This window comes from Haliotis rubra, unplaced genomic scaffold, assembly GCF_003918875.1.
Source record: "Haliotis rubra isolate DU_JTF1 unplaced genomic scaffold, ASM391887v1 Scf509, whole genome shotgun sequence".
In the NCBI taxonomy this organism is placed as follows: domain Eukaryota; kingdom Metazoa; phylum Mollusca; class Gastropoda; order Lepetellida; family Haliotidae; genus Haliotis; species Haliotis rubra.
The window spans coordinates 117,446-142,663 of NW_025767201.1; the positions used below are offsets into that span (position 1 = coordinate 117,446).

General features: G+C 39.2%; 1 protein-coding gene and 1 long non-coding RNA gene across 5 annotated transcripts in view; one reads left to right on the plus strand and one right to left on the minus strand.

Annotated features, from left to right (window-relative positions):
- Nucleotides 1-25,218, plus strand: part of LOC124292128 (protein kinase C and casein kinase substrate in neurons protein 2-like) — a 66,102-nt gene that overhangs the window by 14,528 nt on the left and 26,356 nt on the right. For 2 of the 4 annotated variants that reach the window (XM_046729181.1, XM_046729180.1), the window contains exons 2-5: nucleotides 5,185-5,420; nucleotides 5,718-5,917; nucleotides 20,693-20,830; nucleotides 20,983-21,108. In XM_046729181.1, the coding sequence (XP_046585137.1) occupies nucleotides 5,213-5,420; nucleotides 5,718-5,917; nucleotides 20,693-20,830; nucleotides 20,983-21,108 (672 nt within the window). In that variant the 5' untranslated portion in view covers nucleotides 5,185-5,212. Of the gene's footprint in view, nucleotides 1-5,181; nucleotides 5,421-5,717; nucleotides 5,918-20,692; nucleotides 20,831-20,982; nucleotides 21,109-25,218 lie in introns of all 4 variants that reach the window. The other 2 variants (XM_046729178.1, XM_046729182.1) reach the window with 1 other exon arrangement.
- LOC124292130 lies at nucleotides 1,103-20,682 on the minus strand. Its single transcript, XR_006902366.1, has 3 exons — nucleotides 19,343-20,682; nucleotides 7,578-7,582; nucleotides 1,103-1,113 (listed from the first exon to the last, which is right to left on the minus strand). It is a non-coding gene; the product is annotated as an uncharacterized LOC124292130 (long non-coding RNA).

Below are 25,218 nucleotides of genomic sequence, written 5' to 3' on the forward strand. Positions count from 1 at the left end.
TTTTCATACATACGGGCAGTTGCAACCTGGAAATCATCACAAAGTTTTGGAGCCTGAACGGACAGTTTATTATCATTATGATGAGATGTCTGGTCAAAGTTATATTTTAAAACTTTCTGCATTTAGCATCTTGTGTCATACCATTTTCAGTACATAGTTATTAAATAGTACAAAATATTAAATCACCTTCCCTGTCATAAGTCAGCCATAACCGATGAGTATCAGGCCAACCTGACTGAAATGTCCTAACTTTGTGTTTTCTGACAGTATCTATCTGGGCATGTTGCCTGCTATATTATAAAAATAACAACAGGGCTCCAGACCTTTGACAATCAAATGTTTTCTTTTACTAGAAAAATAAAAAAGTTACTAGCCAGACCAATGTAACTTCACTGTAATATTTTGTGCATAAAGTTCTACAATTCCAACCAAAGTTTTGTTTTATTTCTTCACTCTGTTCAGTGATTCAAAACAAATTACATCAAAAGAAATATGCCAACTGGAAGCCACTTTAACAAGTATGAACACAAATAGTAACTGTCTTACTTTAACTATTAACATTAAACAAATTATATCATAAATGTCATCATAATTATAAATGAAATGATTCATTTATATGATTACTTTCCCAGGACTTGAGATGCAGAACCTTAAACAGAATGACATTCTGTCTCAGCAGAAATTTAACCTGTCAAATGTCACTTTCACTTTAAAAATTACATGCAGATAGATTTAACAGTTGTTAAGCTACTGACTAAAGCTTCCTGCTTTTCTCTAACTGGTACTGAGTGCTCACACTGTTGATTCAGAGTCACAATGTTCATTGACCAATCAGTTTGTCTTGAAAAACCTCATTTGCATATCGCTTACCTCCCTTAGCCTGTTTGTGTCTATTTATAGAGTGTAAAAACTAGGTTAGTAGTTCTGCACATGCTCGAGCAATGAATCTTGCGATCTCATTTGCATACCGCTTACCTCCCTTGGTGTGACCTAGATGTCTATTTTTGGAAACGTGGAAATGAACTTAATATCATGACGAATGAAAGCTGCGATCGTTTTACAAATAATGTGTACTTATTAGCTCATGTCAATTATTTGAGAATGGAAGTTAATCTACGGAGATTTAGCCATGTATACTTTGATATTGCCTCTCCACAAAAATAAACATTAGTGTTTCATCAAAAGCTTGTGTCCAAGAGGACGCACATGTAAAATAAATATGAGTCCTGTCAGAATTTGTTGCATCAGAGACGCGGGACGCGGGGGTAGATTTATCCCTGTGTCTACATGTTTTGTCAGGAACCGTTGCAGCGGTCTTAGTTGTAACCTTCCTGTGTGAGTCAAGTCCTGCGCCGAGGTTAGTAGACCGAGTAGAACTTGCCATGATCGTAGTGTTAACGGAGAGATGACTGCTGGTGGAATCATGGCTTGTATCTTGACGATCTTCTGGGACGACAATACGATTCTGTGTTGTGATAAACCTTATCCCCAGAAATTGCAGATCTTGTTTTGGTTCCAACTCTGACTTCATAAGGTTCATCAGCCATCCTAGTTGAGTGAACAACTTGATTGTGAAGTTCAGTTGTAGTTTGAGTTGACTGGCATCTTGGTGAACCTGAATTCCGTCGTCCAAGTAGAAGGCATTGCGTAGACCTCGATGATGTAGATATGCGACTATAGGCTTGGTTACTCGTGTTAATAGCCACGGAGCCGAAGATATTCCAAATGGTAGGACATTCCATTGGAAGTGCTGCCCTATGAATAGGAATCGTAGATACTTTCTTGATTCCGGATGTATGGGGATGTGTAGATACGCATCCTGCAGGTCTATGCTGGCCATGTAATCTGCTGGACGGACGAGTACTCTGAGTTGAGGTAGGTGAATCATTCTGAACCTCTCTGGTTCCAGCAGATAGTCTTTGTTGAATTTGCTCATGTTGTAAATCAGTCTGAACTTCTCCTTGGAGTTCTTCTTGGGTAGCTCGTCACGCCGAAGACCCGGGTTCGAATCCCCACATGGGTACAATGTGTGAAGCCCATTTCTGGTGTCCCCCGCCGTGATGTTGCTGGAATATTGCTAAAAGCGGCGTAAAACTAAACTCAGTCAGTCAGTCTTCTTGGGTATAGAAGAATTGGGGAATAGAAGCCTGGAGTGAGATGATGCTGATCTATTATCTCTACTGCCTCCTTCATAAGTAGTGAGTCGATGGCTTCTTGTAGTTTGTCTGCCTGTTCCTCTGCACAGTCGAAGACCATCGGGCTGAGGGTTAGCGGAGGTGTGGCCTTGAGTTGTATTCTGTATCCTTCTCTTAGTACTTGGGAGACGTAGTCGTCCTCTAGCATTCCCCAATTTTTCCAGTACTTTTGTAGACGTCCACCCACTGTCGACGGTTTTACAGGTACGGCTGGGGGTGGAAGACGCCAGTCGTTCCGAACCTTGATATCAACATCTAGTTCCTCTGGATCCTCTGGGAGTGCGGCCTCTCCCTGAGTTTCCTCTGTAATTTCCAGATGGGCGACGAAAAGATCCTTTGCTGCCTCTGAAGCTGGGGTACTTCTTCTCCTTTGCCTTCTGTATGCCGGAATATTTGGACTTGCTGTTATACTTTTGCGAAGTATGGATGACGTTGGCCAGAGTAGCTATGGATTTTATCATCATAACTTCTCTAGAGTCATGCGTAGCTTCCTTAGCTGCATCGTCTATTTGTCCTCCAAAGATACTAGGCGCCTCCCATGGAGCTCTCAGTAGCGGTTGGGTGAATCTATCACTCCATGAACAGGATGCAAGTAGCCCTTGTCTGCGTAGTAAAGTGAGACCTGCAGATATAGATGCCAGATGGTCCAATAAAAAGTATTGGTCCTTCTTCTGTGTTATGAGGGCCGAATATATCATTCTATCCTCTTCCGAACTTGAGTTCTGGAATTTATTGATCAATGCTTCATTGATGGCTCTTGACCTGGCCAACCCGAAGAAGGATCTCCTTGTAGCAGTATCAAGTTGAGATAACTTTTTATCTTCCACTTTATACATCTTGTTTCGGGAGTCGTTGACTAACTGTATGTTATCATCCCATTCAGGCGCCTTTGTAAATGGATCCATATGTTGTAAGGGGAATCTCTTCACATTAAATGATGGCAGATGCTGACTCTGGTACTTGGATGCTTTCGCGAAAGCTATGTGTAGGTTAGAGGGTATCTTGGATATAGGTTCAATCGGAGGGATATGACAGAGTCAAAGTCGTCGTTACGCATCATATAAGTGTAGACTTCATCTTTATCCTTAGGAGGAGACTCCAAGTTCAACCCTTTGGCAATTCACGCTGTAACCTCTGAGTCTGGGAAGACGAAGTTCTCTTGCTGATCCAAAGTCTCCTGCTAGGCCTCTGCGACTCATCCATCTGTGAACCTGTATCCCTTCTCGAACCTTCATCATCCTTTCGCGAACCTCTATCTGAAGATTCCTCCTATGTGAACGTCTATCTTGAGAGTGCTCTCTTCACGTACCTCTATCTGTAGATTCATCTGTGATGTGAGCTATCCCTCCGCGAACATCTGTCGCTAGATGTATCCCTTCGTGAACACCTGTGATGTGAGCCTTCTCTTCGCGAACACCTGTCTCGTGATGAATGACTTCGCGGACGTCTGTGAGAGATACGAGATCTCTATCTAGGTGTAGGAGATGGATCCTTCAATGTTCTCGAACGTTGAGGGTTCGCGGATGTAGAACTGTGAGTAGGCATCTCATCTCTTCTATCCTCTTCCAAGATGACAGAGTCGTCCAACTTAGGAGACCTTCGCAAAGGTGTACGTTCGCCAACGTAGTCTTGAGACGTAGTTATATGAGGAGTAGGTTCGCGCAGGTCAGTAGGTTTGCGCACAGTGTCGGTAGATGAGAGGCTTCGCCGAGCCTTCGCTTCTTCCTCAAACCTACATTCCATCATGGCCATCATCTGGTTGGTGAATTGTCTCATAAATTCACCCGGATCAAAGTTCTGCGTTGATTGAAGCTGCTGCGGTGTAGATGAAGCGTTCGCAAACGCTGATGAGTTATGCGCCTCAACTTTACTGAGTTATGCGCCTCCGTTGAGAAGTAGGTGGTAGTTCGTCAAACAGCTGGCCTTCTGTGACCTTTGCAGAGAACGATCTAGTAGTTGTAGAAGTCGATTGAGTTGCTGATCTCATAGGTACTTCGGGTAGAAGTAACGGGGGATCATCTAAAACGTCTACTTCATGTGGAGGTAATATCTCTTCGTTGAAGGATTTCTGATGCGTTGACTTACTAGGCCGCGTAGATTTACCCTTCAATCTGGTAACAGATGCTTTCTTCTGCGACGTAGAAGAAGATGACGTCTTTTTCTTAGCCTGAGTCGGAGTCAACTGCGTTGTAGCCGATCTCTTCTTGGCCCCCGTACCAGCAGACGCACTAAACATATAGCACCAGTATTATGAACTTCAGCAGTAGCAAGCAACATACGGTTTGCAGGCTGATCTCCTGTTTTATCAGCCGTGACTTGAGATGACTTCCTCACCCAATCCATGGCACGTCTATAGATATAAGACAAATATTGATTAAATTGTAGATTTGATAAATCAACACAATAAGTACAGCGCAAGCTGGAAGAACATGGTTTTATGCATGAAGGGCACTGGGGGTGAGGATCAGCCACGGATAACCTGTGCCTGCAAACACTGCAAGATTTCATGAAATGTAAACAAAGTTACATCACGATGAAATAAAGACACAAATACAAAAAAATTGTACAAAATTTTTACATATAATACATAGTAGTTATTGCCAAATCCATATACAGCGTAATTTTGAAGAATAGGACCTAAATAAAAGGACTCCAGTGCTCGCCCAACCATCCGCTTGGGTGAAAAGGGAGAGAGTGAAAAGTAAGGCTGGTCACATGACTGTTTGCGCAGAAAAGGGCATAAGGGAGGTAACTCGTGTGTGAGTGTATTTTTACGTCTGCTTCGGGAACTTCAAGGGATTCAAGTGTTCCACTACCATTCGCAAGGGAAAGGGAGATAAGCAAAAGATCATGAGTCAGGATAAGAATTTTTAATTATTTTTTTTTATTCTTTGCCTATATTGGTTGTTTAGAATTTAATATATAGAAGACTAGAAATAAGACCAGTTCGTAAGGCTGAATAACATCATGATAATGATGTTCTTTGCAGATTGAAGTGAAAGTATACACAAGGAGAAATGTCTGTGACGGAAGAAGTCGTGATGCCAACCTCAGACAGCTTCTGGGAGTTGGGCAAGTTCATGAAAACAGTGAAAAGATGTGACAATGGCTACAAATTGTGTGATTCTCTGAGGCAGTTGGTGGAACAACGTAGTGAGATTGAAAAAAAGTATGCCAAGGACTTGGTACAGTGGGCCAAAAAATGGAACAACTTCTTAGATAATGGTAAATTATTACTATTACCTCATATATGTTATATTTGAATGTGGAATTTGACTATCTGTCTATGATGGAAAAGTAATAAAGTGTTATTCTAATTGGAATAAGTAGTATTTCACTTTGCAAGAACTCCAAACCCAAAGAAATATTTTTTTATCAAATGAGCTCAGCTTATTATAGTTGATAGAATAACACTAAAATCATTTGAAAATGCCTTGGTTAATTATTATCATGTTATATGAAATTGTTACAGCAATTAGTCTTTGTTCATTTGCTAGCTTGCTTGGTGTTATTTTGCTACAGGTGCAGAGTATGGCACAATGCAGGGAGCATGGCGAGGACTGCTGTGTGAGGCTGATAGTCTCTCTGATTTACATACTCTTATTGGAGACAGATTAATGTCAGAAGTGTATCATTCAGTGAAAATCTGGCAAAAAGAAAACTATCACAAATCAATGATGCATTTCAAAGAAACAAAAGAATTTGAAGATAGTTTCAGAAAGGTGAGTAATACTGATTCTACTACCATGGAACATACTTGATGCTGCTTGGTGAATCTATTGTTTCAAATCACAATTTGTTTGAAACAACTGATTTGCATTACTTGGGATGCTTTTATTATTTTATTATAGGGGTGGGAGTGTGTGTTATTATTTTGGACTTCATCTGTCTGTGTAGATTCGTCTTTTCAGGAGCAGAACATAAAAACCATTAAATATTCCTTCACCAAACTTTGCACAATGATAGGTCTGGTGGTGAATTGGTGACTTTTGATAGTTTTGGATTTCTGAATAAAATATGTTTTTAGTTTCCATGGCAACTTCTTTGACTTCTACTGAAATTGGTGATGGTGCTCTTTTTCCTTGCAAAACTTTAAAACCATTGAATGTTTCTTCACCAAATTTGGAACAAAGATAGGTCTGGTGGTGAACTGGTGCCTTTTGAAAGTTTTGGATTTCTGAATAAAATAATGTTTGCATTTCCATGGCAACAAGTGTGACTTTGAAATTGGTAGTAGTGATCCTTTCCAGAACAGAAATTAAAAACCTTTCAATACTCTCTTTCCACTTCTTGGGTATTCAAGAACCAAATGACATAAATCAACAGTACCACTCTATTTCCAGTATCAACATTACTAAGGTACATCAAGCCATGGAAGTACTCAGGCAGTCTGTTGTTGATACAAGCATGCTAGTACATTTATATGAATAGTTTACATCTGTATGGTTTTGTTAGATCAATGTGAAGAACAATGTGTACATGATGACAATATTTGTCATAACTAGTTGACATTTTCATGAAGAGTATTTTACCATTGTGGGGGGATATTGATGACTTTGTCTTCTAGTTGGATTAGGCTTTGGGATAATGTCAAAAATGCTCCACATGAACCTGTGTCTTCAATTCTTAGCTGCTCAATCTTACCTGTTCCTTTCTCTCAATTTTTTCTTATCCTGACTCATGATCTTTTGCTTATCTCCCTTTCCCTTGCGAATGGTAGTGGAACATTTGAATCCCTTAGTTCCCGAAGCAGACGTAACAATACACTCACCCACGAGTAGCCTCCCTTTTCCCACGTAAACAGTCATGTGACCAGCCTTACTTTTCACTCTCTCCCTTTTCGCCAAAGCGGATGGTTGGGCGAGCACTGGAGTCCCGTATACGGCATTATATCCTTTTTATTTAGGTCCTATTCTTCAAAATTACGTTATGTATGGATTTGGCTGTAACTACATTGCATTATATGTAAAGAATTTGAAAAAAATTATTTGTATTTGTGTCATAATTTCATCGTGATGTAACTTGATTACATTTCATGAAATCTTGCAGTGTTTGCAGGCACAGGTTATCCGTGGCTGATCCTCACCCCCAATGCCTTTGTGCATCAAACCATGTTCTTCCAGCTTGCGCTGTACTTATTGTGTTGATTTATCAAATCTACAATTTAATCAATATTTGTCTTATATCTATAGACGTGCCATGGATTGGGTGAGGAAGTCATCAAAAGTCACGGCTGATAAAACAGGAGATCAGCCTGCAAACCGTATGTTGCTTGCTACTGCTGAAATTCATAGTACTGGTGCTATGTTGAGTATGTTGCAGGGGCAGTCTGCTGGTACGGGGGGCCAAGAAGAGATCGGCTACAACACAGTTGTCTCCGACTCCAGCTAAGAAAAGACGTCTTCTTCTACATCGCAGAAGAAAGCATCTGTTACCAAATTGGAGAGTAAATCTACGCGGCCTAGTAAGTCAACGCATCAGAAATCCTTCAAAGAAGAGATATTACCTCCGCATGAAGTAGACGTTTTTGATGATCCCCCGTTACTTCTACCCGAAGTACCAACGAGATTGGCGACTCAATCGACTTCCACGACTACTAGATCATCTCCTGCAATTGTCACAGCAGGCCAGCTGTTTGACGAACTACCACCTACTTCTCAACGGAGTGAAGTCGAGACACACAACTCATCAGCATTCACGAACGCTTCATCTACACCGCAGCAGCTTCAATCAACGCAGAACTTTGATCCGGGTGAATTTATGAGACAATTCACCAACCAGATGATGGCCATGATGGAATGTAGGTTTGAGGAAGAAGCGAAGGCTCGGCAAAGCATCTGATCTACTGACATCGTGCGCAAACCTACTGACCTGCGCGGACCTACTGCTCATAGAACTACGTCTCAAGACTACGTTGGCGAACGTACACCTTTGCAAAGGTCTCTACAGTCTGACGACTCTGTCATCTTGGAGGAGGATAAAAGACATGACATGCCTTCTCACTGTTCTACATGTGCGAACCCTCAACGTTTCAGAACATCGAAGGATCCATCTCTTACATCTAGCCGCTCTAGATCAAGATCTCATATCTCTCACAGACGTTTGCGGAGTCACTCAAGGTTCGCGAAGGGATACATCTAGCGACAGAGGTTCGTGAAGAGAAGGCTCACATCACAGAGGTTCGCGAAGAGATGAATCCACAGATAGAGGTTTGCGAAGAGATGACTCTCAAGATAGACGTCGCAAAGGGAGGGATCTTCAGACAGAGGTTCGCGAAGGGATGATGGAGGTTCGAGAAGGGATACAGGTTCGCAGAAGGATGATTCGCGGAGGCATAGCTCTACCGATCAGGAGATAACTGATGAACAACCAGACTTCGTCTTCCCGAACTCAGAGGTTACAGCTTGGATAGCCAATGGTTTGAACTTGGAGTCTCCTAAGGATATAGATGAAGTCTACACTTATAAGATGCGTAATGACGACTATTCCTCCAATTGAACCTTTATCCAAGATACCTTCTAACCTACACACAGCTTTGAGAACAGATCAACATCAACAAGGTTCGAGAACTCTTAGATCTACAGGCAGATAACAGGAACGCAGACATCTACAGGGTTTGCGAACCCTTACATCAACAGGCAGGATGTTGACGTCGACTCTATTACCATAAGGCTGGATAAAACGAAGCAATGATGAAAACGGATGGTTTTGTCAGAGTTTATAACTCAACAAAAACATCTACAACATGTGCGATCTCTACAGTTTACAGCCTGCACAACTCTACAGCCTGCACATACCTTACACCTGTAATAGGTTCAGTTTCGGACAACAACCTACTTGATGAAAGGAATCCCTTCATCTACATGGATGCTGAGGTCTTATACCTGGTAGCAGATGGCCTGCGGATTTTGTCGTTCACTCACTCACTCCAACCCAACAGAGACGTACTGCATATACGCTGATGACTTCGACCAATATGATATCACCTATGAAGCCGATATCTCAAGTACTGGAGAACCTCAAGGCGACCTTTGTAAAGGGCTTAAGGTTAACAACGCCTTCAAGAATCCTTGAACGGATGTACAGATGATATTATTAACACTCGTCACTCAGCATGGGGATTAGGATTTTATATCCTATCAACTAGATTCAACATCGGTATTTCTTCAAGATCCATACAGACATACGTCTCGACAGCCTCCTTCGTCATGCTGGTTTATATTATCCACAATGGGAATATGTGATTTATATCACTGAACAAGATTTTACGCTTGGAGCAGCCCTTATTCAAGAGGATTATATGAGCGGCGTAGAATTACACTCGCTTTTACTCAACCAACTAATTGCACCAGATTTTATGCAGGCCAACTTCCTACAACACCGGTGATGTCATGCTTGAAGCTGATTGGTCCACGTCAGACAACGCCTCTCCCACTGACAGAGCAGGCACCAGCAAGTTTACTGACTTGTAAACAAACCTGTTGTACGGGGGAATACTTCATTGGCAGCCTTGGAAACAGTATACAACTACGATATGTTATCATCATGGGAATCTAATAGATGTCTAGCCTTGACAGCAGCATAAACGATGTTTATTTTGGAAGTTGTCGCTGATAAAAATCGGTATGAGTACCTATCCCCTGCGATGCCACACTGGAGCCAGCCTTGCTATAAATAGACAACGCTTCGATGTATGCTGATCAACACAGATCGCCTGCGTATATAAGGGGAAGAATGATGTATCATCACTGCAATCAGAGGTTAGCACTTCCAATGGAACGTCCTACCGTTTGGAATATCATCGGTTCTATGATTATTCATACGAATAACCAAGCCTATCTGCACCTATCTGCAGCATCAAGGTCTACGCAGTGCCGGTTATCTGGACGACGGCATACCAATCAACTCAGACAGCAGCTGAACTTCACAATTAAGTTTGCTCACGCAACTAGGATGGCTAGTGAACCTGATGAAGTTGGCGTTAGAATCAAACAAGATAAGAATTATCACAACACAGAATCGAATTGTGGTCCCAGAAGATCATTGGGTCAAGATACGAGCCATGATTCCACAAGCAGTCATCTCTCTGCTGCAACGGTTCTTGACAAAACATCTGGACAGCGTCGACCCTATCTTGCTGCCAGACAATCTTAAGAGGTACCTACTTTGGTGGACCCACAGGTCGAACGTCTGTGGAGGGACCTATTTACAAGAGCCGGCCTTCGACACACATCTCTATGTAGACGCATCGATACTCGGTTGGGGTGCACATCTCAACAATCAAGTTGCATCAAGAAAGTGGTCCAAAACAGAGCAGCATCTTCACATCAATCTGCTGGAGATGAAAGCTGTGATCGACGCCTTACAACTATGGTCAAGCTCGCTGAACAACAGAATGCTGATGGTCCACACGGACAACTCGAAAGTGGCATTCTCCATATACAGGCAAGGATCTACAAGATCACCAAGCCTACTACAGCTCACATTCCAGTTGTTTGACATCATGGTGGAGGCAAACATCTGGATAAAGGCGTGTCACATACCCGGAGCCAAGAACGTACTGGCAGACGCTCTCTCCCGACCACTGCACCCGTCACCTATGGAATGGATGCTCCATCCAGAAGCATTTCTGCTCATCATAAGGGAAATAGGATCCCCATGCATAGACCTGTTTTCCACAAGGTTCAACAAACAACTACAGACATTTGTCTCACCAGTTCCAGATCCTCAAGCCTGGGCAACAGATGCACTGAGCATATCATGGGAAGGACTAAACGCTTATGCATTTCCACCACTGATATTACTGACTTTGGTCGCACCATACTTGCCAGCGAGAGTATGGTTCCTAGACCTAATAGACAATCTCGGAAGTCCAACAATCAAGTTACCAGATTGGCCGAACCTACTCATACATCTGCACACCAAGCAAGTCCTCAGGAACCCAACACTGTTCCAGCTACACGTGTAGACCGTATCAAAACATGTTTGAAGAAAAGAGGATACTCCGCCAGGGCAGCCAAGGCAGTAACGCTAGCGTTACGCAGGTCTACTTGTTTTGAATGAACAATGACTAAATGCGGAGTCTTCCAATATCCTTTTAATGTAGATCAAGGTATATTCTGCAAGAATAAAATGCAGAAAATAAATACATACTTCCATGTCTTCATAGTAAATACATATGCACCTATGAATACATCAAATGTGAACATCTCTGAAACCCAAGATTTATACTAAATCTCAAATTCAACATTTATACTCTCCACATAATATAAATAATATACTTCAGACCAACTATGCACGAAATGATATGAGCAGATAAGTATTATAACATTAATGTAATGATAAACCACTTCAATGTGCCTAAATAACAACTGATAAGGCATATATCCTAATATACAAATGGACTCTTCCAAAGTTGTTCATATTCGGAAACTGTCGTGAAAACACAGAATTTTGTGTACAAAGTAATTATTTAAAGAACCTTGAATAAACCTGTAAAGCATTAAACAGTCCTTTCCATTACAAACACTGCTTACATACAGCAAATTGCCTACGCAATATCATCTTAGAAATAATATTGAATCTGCCAAAGCGTGCATGTGAAGATATTTGAAAAGATAAATGCAATGCTCCACAAGTTGCTATTATTAATGAAATAGTAGTCATTAAAATATATTGTGAACATTCTTTTGCATAATGTATAATTTCCTACCTGAAGAGTGATTTCTCCACAAAGAAAAGTTGCAAAATGCACTCTCTCTCTGACTGTTGCATGTTGCTCTAACTGACATGTGCTCTGCTCTTTGCCTAAAAAGCTAGTTTATAAGGGGAGATAATTTGCAATCAATAATGTCTAATGATGCAAACCACTAATCAAATAAAAGAAGTTTCTATGGTTCTAGAAAATACATAGCATATTTTGTTACTAGTTTCAAATGAAAGTGCCACCAAGCAAATCTGTACTAGTTTACACCTCTGGCATACATTTATAACACTATAAAACCCATGATACACAAACAGTGTATACAACTTAAAGCTGAGTAATCATAATAATATTCAGATTTCTTATGTTTCAGAACACCTGTTTAAACAGTATCTACAAAATAATATATGTTCCATGAAGTCATCTCTCGGGGAAATAGAAAGATACATATCTCAGCTACAAATTACTGATTTCATACAATATCACCATACTCACTCACAGTGATTTTCCTAATACAGTCAAATCCCGATGTCTCAAATATTATGCATAACTCGAAGTACCTGTCGGTCCCGACCATTCCCTGTTATAGTTGTCATCATTTGATTACCGGTTACACGAATTCATCTCATAAATACACACGATGATTCGAAAAGGAAATTTGGTCCCATGAGATTCAAACAACATTAATCTTGTATACATAAGCCGAAGTCAATCAATGAGAAGTTAATTGGTGTAGCTTACTGATCCAATTAACAAACCAGCTCGGCTCGCACCTTTCGGCTATTGTCGGGTGAGTTCAAAAGGCAGATTAGTGATTTTACGGAAACGGAAGAATTAGCACATGCCATTGAGTTAACTCAATCGAATCGGTTGCGTTATATAGCAGCTTTCATTCGGTTATTACTATTCATGATCTGTATATCATGGCGGAGTTACTATGTTCCCAGCAATCTGGCCAAGGACCCAGTCTAAATCCTGGGGGGATATTCAGATCGGAAACATCAACTCCAAAACGTAAGCGCATTCTAAAAGTGCACAATATTGACAAGAAGTTTGCAGCGATCACTGCAGTGGAGGCAGTAACCAAATCCAAGAGTGAAATTGCGAGACATTCCGCCTAACACTCTTTCTTCTTGGTTGAAATGAACATTTTTCCCACTTGGCAATCGTCCACGAATTTGTGGATAAATGTAAGGGAAATTCACAGAAACAAACATTAATGTCAGACTTTTTCCAGAAGTGAGTTCGTCTTTTTGTAGTAACAAGATTCAAGATGGCGCCATGGATATCTATCGATTGCCGATAGATTTTGTTCACGGATTTTAAGAGGTACATGTATTTTGTATTTCATTGTGCTAGTATTGAAATGTGTTCTCATTTATATACTGTTTGTTTCCATTATCTATGTCACCTAATGTATTGTTGTGCTATATTTTGATATGATGTGCTGAATAAAGGAATTGTTCAATATTCGATCATCTTTTTTTTTCTACCCTCATAGACATACCTGTCTCGAATACATCGATAAGTCGAATTTATTACTAAGTCCCCAGCGATTCGACTCATCGGGATTTGACTGTAATAATAAACGCCAAAATTATGGATGAATGCATTTCTAACATACAGGTAAACATGATTGTCAATAATCCTCTGGTACACAGATTCCATAAAATTTCAGAACACTACTCGTAACCTGTATGATGACAAGTGGGTGAAGTTTGAGACTTATGCAAGGCGGAAAGGCTTCATTGCTATGAAAGCTACTCATCCTCAAGTGGCGGAATACCTGTGTCATCTTAGACAGAACAGACATCTAAAAGGTTCGACATTATCTACATACCTCGCCGCCATCAGTACAGTGATTACCATGAAAACAGGCATCAAGGTGACGAAAGTACCAGAATTACTTGCTCTGCTGAGATCTTTTAAACTGGAAGACCAGCAAAAGAAGTTCAGAGCTCCGGCCTGGGATCTGAATGTCATTCTACGTCATCTTACAAGTGATGCCTACGAACCTGTAGATCAGACTACCTTCGACCTGCTGACACAGAAGACTGTTCCTGCTTGCGCTAGCCACGGCAGCTCGGATATCAGAGATACATACGCTGGACTTTGGTCGAACCAGATTCGACACGGGGCAACATGCTGCAGTTCATCTAGGACTTATATGGGACTTCATTGCCAAGAACCCACTACCTGGTCAGCCAGATAGACAGTTCCACGTACCAGCGCTATCTACAATCCTCGGACTAGAGGATATAGAAGACCTATCCTTGTGTCCGGTCAGAGCCCTGAAGATATATCTTCAAAAGACTGAGACAAGGATACGAAAATTCAAGTGCCTGTTCATCCCATTATCAACAGAGACATCAGTAGAAGTCTCAAGAACGACGATATCGTTTTGGATGAGAGCTGTCATATTGAGTGCCTATAAAGCAGCAGGACTAGAACCTAGAGCTTCCAACCCACACGAAGTCAGAGCACTGGGGAGCGGTGGGGTAGCCTAGTGGTTAAAACGTTGGCTCGTCACGCCGAAGACCCGTGTTCGAATCCCCACATGGCTAAAATGTGTGAAGCCCATTTCTGGTGTCCCCCGCCGTGATGTTGCTGGAATATTGCTGAAAGAGGCGTAACACCAAACTCAGTCAGTCAGAGCACTGGCGTCAACATTGGCTCTGCACGGAAATTGCGAAAATTCAAGTGCCTGTTCATCCCATTATCAACAGAGACATCAGTAGAAGTCTCAAGAACGACGATATCGTTTTGGATGAGAGCTGTCATATTGAGTGCCTATAAAGCAGCAGGACTAGAACCTAGAGCTTCCAACCCACACGAAGTCAGAGCACTGGGGAGCGGTGGGGTATCCTAGTGGTTAAAACGTTGGCTCGTCATGCCGAAGACCCGTGTTCGAATCCCCACATGGGTAAAATGTGTGAAGCCCATTTCTGGTGTCCCCCGCCATGATGTTGCTGGAATATTGCTGAAAGAGGCGTAACACCAAACTCAGTCAGTCAGAGCACTGGCGTCAACATTGGCTCTGCACGGAAATTGCTCTATATCAGCAATTATGGAGGGCTGCTTTTGGAAGTCGGATACGGTGTTTGCCAACCACTACCTCCGAGACATAGCCACTGAAGACATCTCAGGCATTCACCAATTTGGGCCTCTCATGGTAGCACAGAAACTAACGGTTCCTCAAAGGCACTGAGTTGGAAAATCTCACACTTTATCACGTTGACTTATTGATAACTTTTACTAAGGAAAAGTATTAGTTTTAAAGTCCATGCACACAGTCTAGGACAGACTAGCATGAGTGATTAAAGATCCTGTACGGGTAAAGATCTTACCTGTACGTGAAGGGGTCGCAACTCATTTATGATAAAGATCTTATCATAATCTATGGGTTGGTATAAGATATCTAGTAATAAGAAGATACTAGTTTATCTGAAGCCACATGAATCAAGATGATTCAACTTGTCTGAGATGGAAGTAAGACAAGAAAGTGGTCCCCCCGAGTTATAACGGAAGTTGGAAGAATAGGATCTCAGAAATGCTGCTACGCCCAGTTCCCATGGGGGATACAGGACGTATCTAAGGACAGCTGATGAATCCAGGAAGTGGCCTGACCCACCACCAATCCGCAGGATTCTACAAGCAAAAAGATCATGAGTCAGGATAACAAAAAATATGTAATTTTTCAAGTAAAATTGATATTTATATACTTATCCTGACTCATGAGGTCAAGCCCTCCCGACCTCCCCGCAGGAAACACTTCGGATTGCAGAAAAGTCGGGAGAGAGTGACAAGTAAGGCTGGTCACATGACTGTTTACGTGGGAAAAGGGAGGTAACTTGTGGGTGAGTGTATTTTTATGTCCACTTTGGGAACTTCAAGGGATTCAAGTGTTCCACTACCATTCGCAAGGGAAAGGGAGATAAGCAAAAGATCACGAGTCAGGATAAGTATAAAAATATCAATTTTACTTGCAAAATTACATTTTTCTTGAAGTTCAAAATCAACTTGAAACTGTTTTTTTACCAGTTATAATGCTTTGACAGACTCAAAAATGTTTGGAAGTAAACCCAAATCATTTAAGGCCATGGAAATGTTTTAAGGCCATCTTGTCCTGCATAGCAAGTATACTACTGGAATAACGTAGCTGTGCATTATTTGATGTTGTGCCATTTTTTAATGCATAAAGATAAGAACATGATTTGTGGTGTTTTCCTTAATCAGTGTTTAACTGTTGACAGGATAATATCGAAATTTGTATGATTTGACATAAGGCACACCCTTGGAGAAATGTGGTGTCAAAAGTCAGATCACAAATTCGGTAATGTGTTTGTCCAAAATTGGCATTGATGCAAGCTTGACAATGACTACGTCCAGGCAACATTTATGCCCTCTTCAGTGTCGGACAAACAACATAACAAAAAGTAACAGTGTTATTCTGTAAACACTATATAGTCATTTATAGTATTGACAGGATAATTATTAATTACAGAGTGGATGTGGATGTACATACTCTTTGTGCAATGTACATAACAAGAAAAAGAGGAAAACAATTGATAATAGCACAAACCAAGAACAGTTTATATACATATAACAAAGTAGATGAATTTTTGCTAAGCCAGGTAGTTGCTACAAGCCTGGGAGGGTTGTTGAGAGATAGATCATACTGATAGGGAGCAATCAAGAGATATCAGAGACAGCAGTTTACTGAGAACACAAGAAAATCAACAATGAGCCCAACCACTTGGCAAACTGATGTCCTGGTCATGGCTGGTGGTTTTTTGTTGTTTTTTCCTATGGCTTCTTGGAGTTTTTGTTGACTCCAGTTGTTGTTGCTGCTGCTGTTTTAGATTTTTGAGGAGTCCCACTTGATCTTATGGCTAGGATTCTTGATTTAGTGTTCAAAGATAGCTGATTTCATGCTGGGATTGGGAAAGGCAGGGGCCATGGGCCATTTGCAGTGGCGTATCCAGAAGGGGGGGGGGGGTGTGTGTTTCGAACCTTTGAAACTTTCTGGATCCGCCTATGATTTTGCGCATTAGAATGGGTCATTCTCAAAACTTTTGGTCAGTAGCACATTGCTCTGAAAATAATATTTCATTTTTTTTTCTAAAAATCATATCAAAGGAAAATGGTTTTTGTTCCCCATAATGATGTAAAATGTTGTACCTGTTTGTTATTTTTGGGACAAATTGGGTTTTTTATCATTATTTTGAAAGAAAAAAAAACTGTCAGTGGACATCAACATTACATTAAAGTTTAAATTCCAGGCCATTTATATATATTTTTTTAAAGATTTAAAATGAAATACCAATATTAATCACATATTCCTGCATGAAATATTGAAAAGAAAATTAAAATCACATAATTACGATGAAAACAATGAATGTCCAAAATGTCACAGTCAGTGGTGTAACCAATTTAAACTTGTGACATTAATAATTATCTCCCTTGATTAAACTATGAAATACTAACTGGTCCCTTTGCTGATGACTTCCTCCTCATAGCAGAAGTTTTGTGGAGGCAAAATTTTATTTTGATGTTGAAGTTTGATGAAATTGGTGAGTCTACTTTGTATCATAACTTTTTATTGAGTCAGTTGTGTAACACTGATAACTTATTCATATGTACTTTTTCATAACATTGTTTATTTAAAGTAAATCAAAGGTAATGAAACATCAACATTTATGCCTTGTGGTCAGTGATTAGGGAGCATTAATTGTTATAAAGTTCATAAAAGTGGGAATAGGTCAGTGGTGTAACTGTCAGTGATATATCATGGGAAAATGTTACACTATTGACAGTTTTTGTTAAACCACTGACAAAATGTTCACTCAAGTCACTTGTTCACAGAACTTAACTGTATTGCATTGTATATATCCAGTATATTTTATTACCATTAAGTCATGTAAAGTCTGTTAAAGGTCACATGCAACGTAAAACACAACTTTGCAGATTCTGATACCTTTCGGTATGGACTTACCGAAACAAATCGTCAAAAATGCAAATTCAACTTATAAAGTTGAAAAATAACGCGATGAAAAAAAACGCGCGCAAAATCGGAGTTCAAACGTTTCACTAATTTTCCCCAGACTTTTCTGGGGAAAAGTGGTTTCAACAGCTGGGCTGCGCTCTTAGCACGTGCGCAGTGAAATAGGTTCGCGCAGCTTGGAAGCGGGTTGTCTGGTGAATACTCGGTGAAGGCTTTGGTGTGAGCTATTTTTCTAATGTTTTCGTTGATATCTCACAGGCGCGAGCTTTTTATATGTTATGACAGTAAATTAACTGTTTATATAATTTCACCACACGTTCTTCTTATCGAGTCACTTTCTCAGTTCGATACTTAAAAGCAATGTCATTATTTAGCGTTGACAGAATTTCTAACTGTGATATAGATATGTCGTTGTCACAGACAAAACTCAATGTCTTGTTTTATTGACACCTGTGTGTCTGCCTGCCTGTCTGCTAATGACAATATTTAATACACAGCTGCTATCACTGACCACATGCAATTTGAACTTAACACCAATCAGGCTATACACCATAAACAAAATGCATTGATTTATGGCCCGAGTTCGGTCTCTGTCACATTATGTAATTACACAGACAGGCAGGTGTGATAGTTGAACACTTGACATGTTATGATGTCTGTTGATTGCAAAATGTTATACACAAAAAATGAGCATGTATTTACAAAACCCAACATCTCTACACACACACAATAAGCCGTGAGGGCATACGCAAATGAACCAGCCGTTACACTTGAGTGCACACCCATCCGCTCTGACTGGGTTCGGTATCCCGGCTGCTTCGTTTCTTGGGAAGTAAACCGAAGTACACAATATTGCACTTTTGATTTGCGATTGTACGCTTATAATTTTGTTTATATGTTTTTTCATAACCAGCAATGTATATTATATGTCACGAATAAGTGATAATTGTGTTCTAATTATGTTTGATTTTTTGGTTGCATGTGACCTTTAAGGTAATTTGTTCTGGTAAATTAGTATAAAACAGAACTTTTTGGGTCATTGAGTTATGTACTCGCTTGTGTTCATCTTAATTGGGTATCCTAATGTTCCTTTGAGAAACCAAATAAATTGTACCCACCTCACTCTAACTCATTTGGGTATTTTGCCATATTCCATTAATTGTAAACATATATTAAAGTATAAATGTTGGTTTACGTGTTTGTTATTTATGTTTGATCTGTTATATGAGAAACGACAGGTGCTGAAATAGAAACTCTCAATATACCTCAGATATTTTATCTATTTTGGTTGTACGCATGTAATATCAAATCTATTGAGTATTTACAAAAATTGAATCATACTTGTACGCAATAGACTTAGTAGGAATTGAGTTGTCACATAAATATTTGCGTAATTTACGCAGATACACAGGTTATCTCTACCTCTGATAAAAGGTTCACATAAATCAGTGGGGTAACAAAAGATGTCATTGGTGTAATAATATTACTACAATATGTTCATTTTATTATTATTATTATATTATTATAATATTATTTTTGAAAAACCTTTTAAAATCTGAGTGTTAAGAATTTGCTATTGAGCTGTTCAAATCTGTTAATTATCAACTAAAGGCAATTAATTTGGATTTATCCTTGTAGTTAATTCAAGAAATATCAGTGATGTAACAAATGATGTCATTGGTGTAACAATATTACTACAATATGTTCATTTTATTTCTTTAAATATATTTTTGAAAACCTTTTAAAATCTGACTCTGAGTGTTCAGAGAATTTGCTATTGAGCTGCTCAAATCTGTTAATTATCAACTAAAGGCAATTAATTTGGATTTATCTTTGGAGTAAGGTCAAGAAAAATCAGTGGTGTAACACAATATGCCATTGGTGTCATAAAATTCTTTGAATTTGTACATTTTATCCTTACCTGTTGATATTATTTGTTTTTCCATGCCACATTTTGGAAAATCGTTCTAAAATGATGATTATTAAGTAATTCAAAGCATCATATGGCTGTTGATTTGGTTTATTGCTCCAGTAAGTTGCAGAAAGTTCAGTGGTGTAACAGGCGAGGTAACAAAAATATCAGTGGTGTAACATGCGTATTTGCTAAGATTTAAGTATTTCAAAAGAATAATTTAACAGTTAGACTGATATTTTATGATAACTGAAAGCAGCTTTAATATCAATGTATACATAACATATCTTCAGTCTTAAGTATACAAGTTATATCAGAAAAAATACCATATGTTACCATTTCATTCTTCTCACACCAAGACATTTTTGCCAAATTTACAATGAAATTTGTGAGAATAATGAAACGATTTAATTTATATTTGAAAAAAGAAATAATTTGTAAATAATGACAAAAGTGGAAAGTTCCTTATCTAATATCAAAGTTTGGGACAATATAGGAGTCAAGGGATGATGCCACACTTCTCAGCCCTAACAACTGAGTTGTTGGATAATTGCATTCTGTTATATTGGGATAGTTATTTGAATATTTCTTGAACCATATTGTTATCCTTGTGTGACAAAGATAACGTCCTCCTGTCTTCTTGGTTCCCATCCTTCCTTAGAGAAATTAAGGAGATGATCTTTCCAAGAGGAGAAACAAGGGCGGTTCTGAACTATTCTGAACTTGTGACTCTGCACTGTCTTGTGTCTTTTGAGGAATGAAAAGTTTTCTCTCCGTTTTGAGAATAGAAAGATAAGTAGTAATTCTAACTTCTGCAAAATTTCAGCCACTAGAGGCCATAAATATAAAGGCATTCCAGCATTTTGCTATATTTGTAGGCTCAGAAACCTTGGGGAAAGAAGTTGACTAAAGTGCTGACCGCTAGAAAGGATTACCACAATGTCTGCCGCCAGGAGAAGAGCACAGCTAACCAGGAGAACAATGCTCGTGCAGACACAGCAGTGTCCCCAGATCAGGTAGGCCCACCTACATTATGCACCATTAGATTCTCTTTAGTTAAAGACCTGATCAGTTTGACCAAGCTGTGTTTAACTGTATAAATTCAGCAATTGTATCGTGATCCAGTTATGAGAAAAAGAGCTAACATTTGAAGAACCTGAATTTTCAGCTGAAAAAATTGCAAGAAAAGCTACGGAAGCTGCAGGAAGAAGTGAATGTAACACGTGACAAGTACCAGGCATCTTTGAATGACCTCAACAGTTACAATGCCAAGTATATGGAGGACATGACTGAGGTAGGTCAATAGTATCATCTTATTGTCCCCCGCCGCAACGCAAATAAGAGAAAAAATCCCTTCATGTGATAAGCCTACACACCCTCCATGTGATAACACGAGCAGCAAAATCTCTCATGGAATGATGTTAGCAGAACCATGTAAGCTTGGGTGTATTGGTTGTATTGGCTGTCAATTGCAAACATGTTTTTTGATTGGTCAACATACTATTCCTTTAAGAGACACTGTCTTCAGAAATTGATTCAAGTGAAACAGATAAGCTGACTTTAGATACTCTGTTATACCAGTTGAAGTATGGGCTCTTTGTAGGAATCTACAGGAAGTGCCATGTAACAAGTCTGTTGATCAGGTCTTTGTTCTGTGGCAATTCCTGTAATTATCTACTGCAAACAATAGTGGTAGCTGGCTCTTGTCCTATGGTCCTTGTCAAATTGCCTGTTGGTTAAGGAAACACAGAGACAAGTACATGTTGGCCTTTAATCTTTAAGTGTTTTACCTGGTACATATGTCCACAAACTGTCTTCACCAATATAAGGAATTGAACCTCCAGAAGATCATCCAGTTAGCTTACTTACTGTACACAGTTGGTTGGCACTTGTTGGGGTTTTTGTCATCAAAACAGAGTACAGGTAAAAGAATGAACCATTAAATGCTTTAAGACATCTGAATTGCAAGGAAATACACCCATTTTATTTGTGTATGAAAAGTTAAGAACTATTTGTATCATTGTGCCTAGTATATCCACGTACTTAGTTATCTACAAATATAATATGTACAGGCAAGGAAGGAAAATATTGAATTTCTAAAATGTGTCAATCTGGTTCACCAACAGCTGCACAACTGTTAGTTAACACCTGGTGTGGCAGATTGAATTGTGCATTATGAGCAGGGCTTGTTGTGCCCCTGTAAACTTGCTCTTAGGTAAGTTACAGTCAATATTCAAGAATAAATTGACAAAATATGAAGATATTTTACTGGAGGTATTATTCACTCAGTGTATAATAAGATAAAGTTACAACAAAGTATGATTGCTCATTTAAAGAACCACTAAACTTTGTTTTTTGTTACTCTTTTAACCATTACATATGAAAGATTTGTGGTTAGTCTTATGCGGAACACCAAATTTATTCTTTAAAAACTTGTGGTTAATTAATACCGAGCGATTAAAAGTGGCCTAAAAGTCGCCTGCTTCCCTCTCGCCCGCCAACGAAACCACAGACAGGTTACGTAACTCTGTCGCCAGAGCACTGCAGTGACGTCATATGAGGAACGATTTTCAGTTAGTTGTATAGAAAATGTGTAGCACGCTCATCATTTTGATGATTTCTCGACATCAACGACGACATGCCCGAATCGTTGCTTTGTCGCCAAATGCTCCTAGGGGTCGGGCGATGGTGTCCCCATGCACAGATTTCCACAGGACCCGCAGTTAGGTGCTAAATAAGTTATGTTTGTGAGTCGCGAAGTGAGCGTTGTGGAAGCCTGAAACGATATCTTACTTGTGTTCAGATCGCTTCACGGAAGTTAAAGAATCAAAACTACTTACTAGTTGTAGTAAAATATGCATATGATTGATGACCATAAAGATTTTCTATGACACAACTTGTAACATAACGATTTCTTACTTTCGGAAGTGAGGTTGTGGTCGAAGTAACAATAATATTGTAAGTAGTATTATATTGACACCCACCTCGCTGCCACGAGAGAATTGTTATGATATAATGCTTATGTCATGCAAAATCCTATTGGCCATCAATCAAATACATATTTTACTACCAGTAGAAAGTAGTTTTGATTTTATAACTTCAGTGAAAACAAACCTAAATACCATTTATCCTCAGACTGGCGGATGTTCCCGACAGAGCGCCACCATTTTAAATATAAAAAATCTGTTAGAATTAATGAGATTATAGTTTGTTTTCATCAAGTTAGAAAATCAAGACTACTTTCTACTTTCGTTGTTAAATATGTATTGGAATCATAACCAAGCGGATTTTGCATGACACAACTTATAACATAACGATTTCTTCCACGGAAGCGAGGTGGGGTCGAAGTCACAATACTGCTTGGCGATAAATTTCTTGCTACATTCCCATGGTTAATGTCCACTCACCAGTATGTAGATACTAGTCAGTAATGCGTCTTTATATTTGGTCTTATAATCCTAATTAGTTTATTATCACACTTGTATGCATTTTGAAACTAAATAAAAAGCAGACGATCTGCTGATACTTATAGTGAATTTATAACAGAACTGTAATATCTAGACATTTTATAGTTTGCAAATGTGAATCATAATTCGCACACACACCCTAGTGCATGTTGTCTGTCTCATTACACTTCACGGCGAAAACAATGATTCTGTTGAATGCTACGACAAATGAATAAAAACAAAATGCAAATATTAAAATTAAAACAGGCCATTACCTTGTTCGAGGAATGTATCCATCAATATCCACAAAACTGTTCCAAATGATGTGTCTTTTAACAGTTTAATATACGAAAAAGTGATAAATCTTTTCAGGTATTGGTGTATACATGTAGTCTCATTGGTCACCCAAGATAGCACAACTGGCAACTAATTGCATAATGTCCGCCTTTCTTTAAAAACAGTAATTTAGTTAGCCAATAATGGGCAATCAATCAATGTATTGCCGGTTAATCCTTTGAAAGAAGGACGTTGTTTTTACGCAGACACCGACCCGACAGAGTGTATTCAGTATAGATTAGTAAATCTACATACATAAACACTACCTTTTGACAATTCCGCTGTGTAAGATAAAAGTAATTAATCAATCAGCGTGTTATCGGTTAATCCTTTGATCGATGTTTATAATGTTGAATATTTACTCCAGACACAAGAAATGCCAAATGGGAACCTTTGTCGGGTAATCTAAGCGTGTTACCACTAATTATACCTGTTATAAATTCATTAACTGACCATCAAGTGAATGATGACAAATAACATGTGTAGGTTTATACCCCCTAACACGGGTTACAACGAGGGAGTATTAATTGCTGTATTGCATGTGAAAACTTATGGGCCGACACTGTTTTGAGAATACAAACAGATTTTTACATGACATGATTAAATATCGAGGTAAAACAACACAGAAATGGGATCAATTTGGATCAGTCATTATACAAATAGGGCCTAACGACACCAATCGATTTTGACAGAATCATCTATGAAAACAAGTTGTAACTTGGAAACTAGGCAAAGCAGGAGACAAAATTAAATGACAGTAGATTGTGAGAACATATAGCTTTCATTTTCCACAACAATTGTCACGATTTCAGGTTTATACAAGCCTGTAAACACGATAATTTACCCCCTAAAATGTAGATGAATTCTGCATCGGCTCTCAAAGCTATTCCTCATATGACGTCACAGAGGCGCGCCGCTCTGATTGGTTGAAATTTCGTTCGCGGGTGAGAATTGTGCACTGTTGTCAAAAAGGTCGATTTAAGTCAATTAAAGGTCGAAATGAGTAGTTTTAATGACGGGGTTTCATTTATAACGATGCCAGTTAGTGATTTATGTATTTGTACCCCCTAGGGTTTATGTGACCTTTAATTTAAAAAACAATGTTGGCTTTTAAAGATGAGCCTTGTGCATGATCTCAATTGAGCATGTTTCCATATCTCTAAAAATCTTAACATTATTCAATGAGCAAATGAGAATATGGGAATTTATATTTATAATCTTACAAAGTTGTGATTGTGACTGCATGTGTCCCTGGCCATTCTTTTCAAAATATTGACCTAAAATTATGTATTTCAAGACATTCAGAGCACAAATACACAGTGCCATTTTAGAATGTAAACATATATTTAGGATTGCACTTTTTCAGTTGAGTACAGTTTCTAGTACTGTTGGGGGGTGAGTCCAATCTGAGATTTTAACCCACATTATTGTCATATTTGAAAGTGACATAGAATTTCTAACATGTCTCAGGGATGCATGTAGGTTTGTTGTTGGTTTTGTCCTGACCTTCCATTTTTCATAATTCTTGACGCTTCTCTAACACTTAATTTCCTTTTTCCTGAAAATTCATAATGTAAGTTTTATGTTAAAATTATCCTATCTCACGACTTGCACCTCTCTTG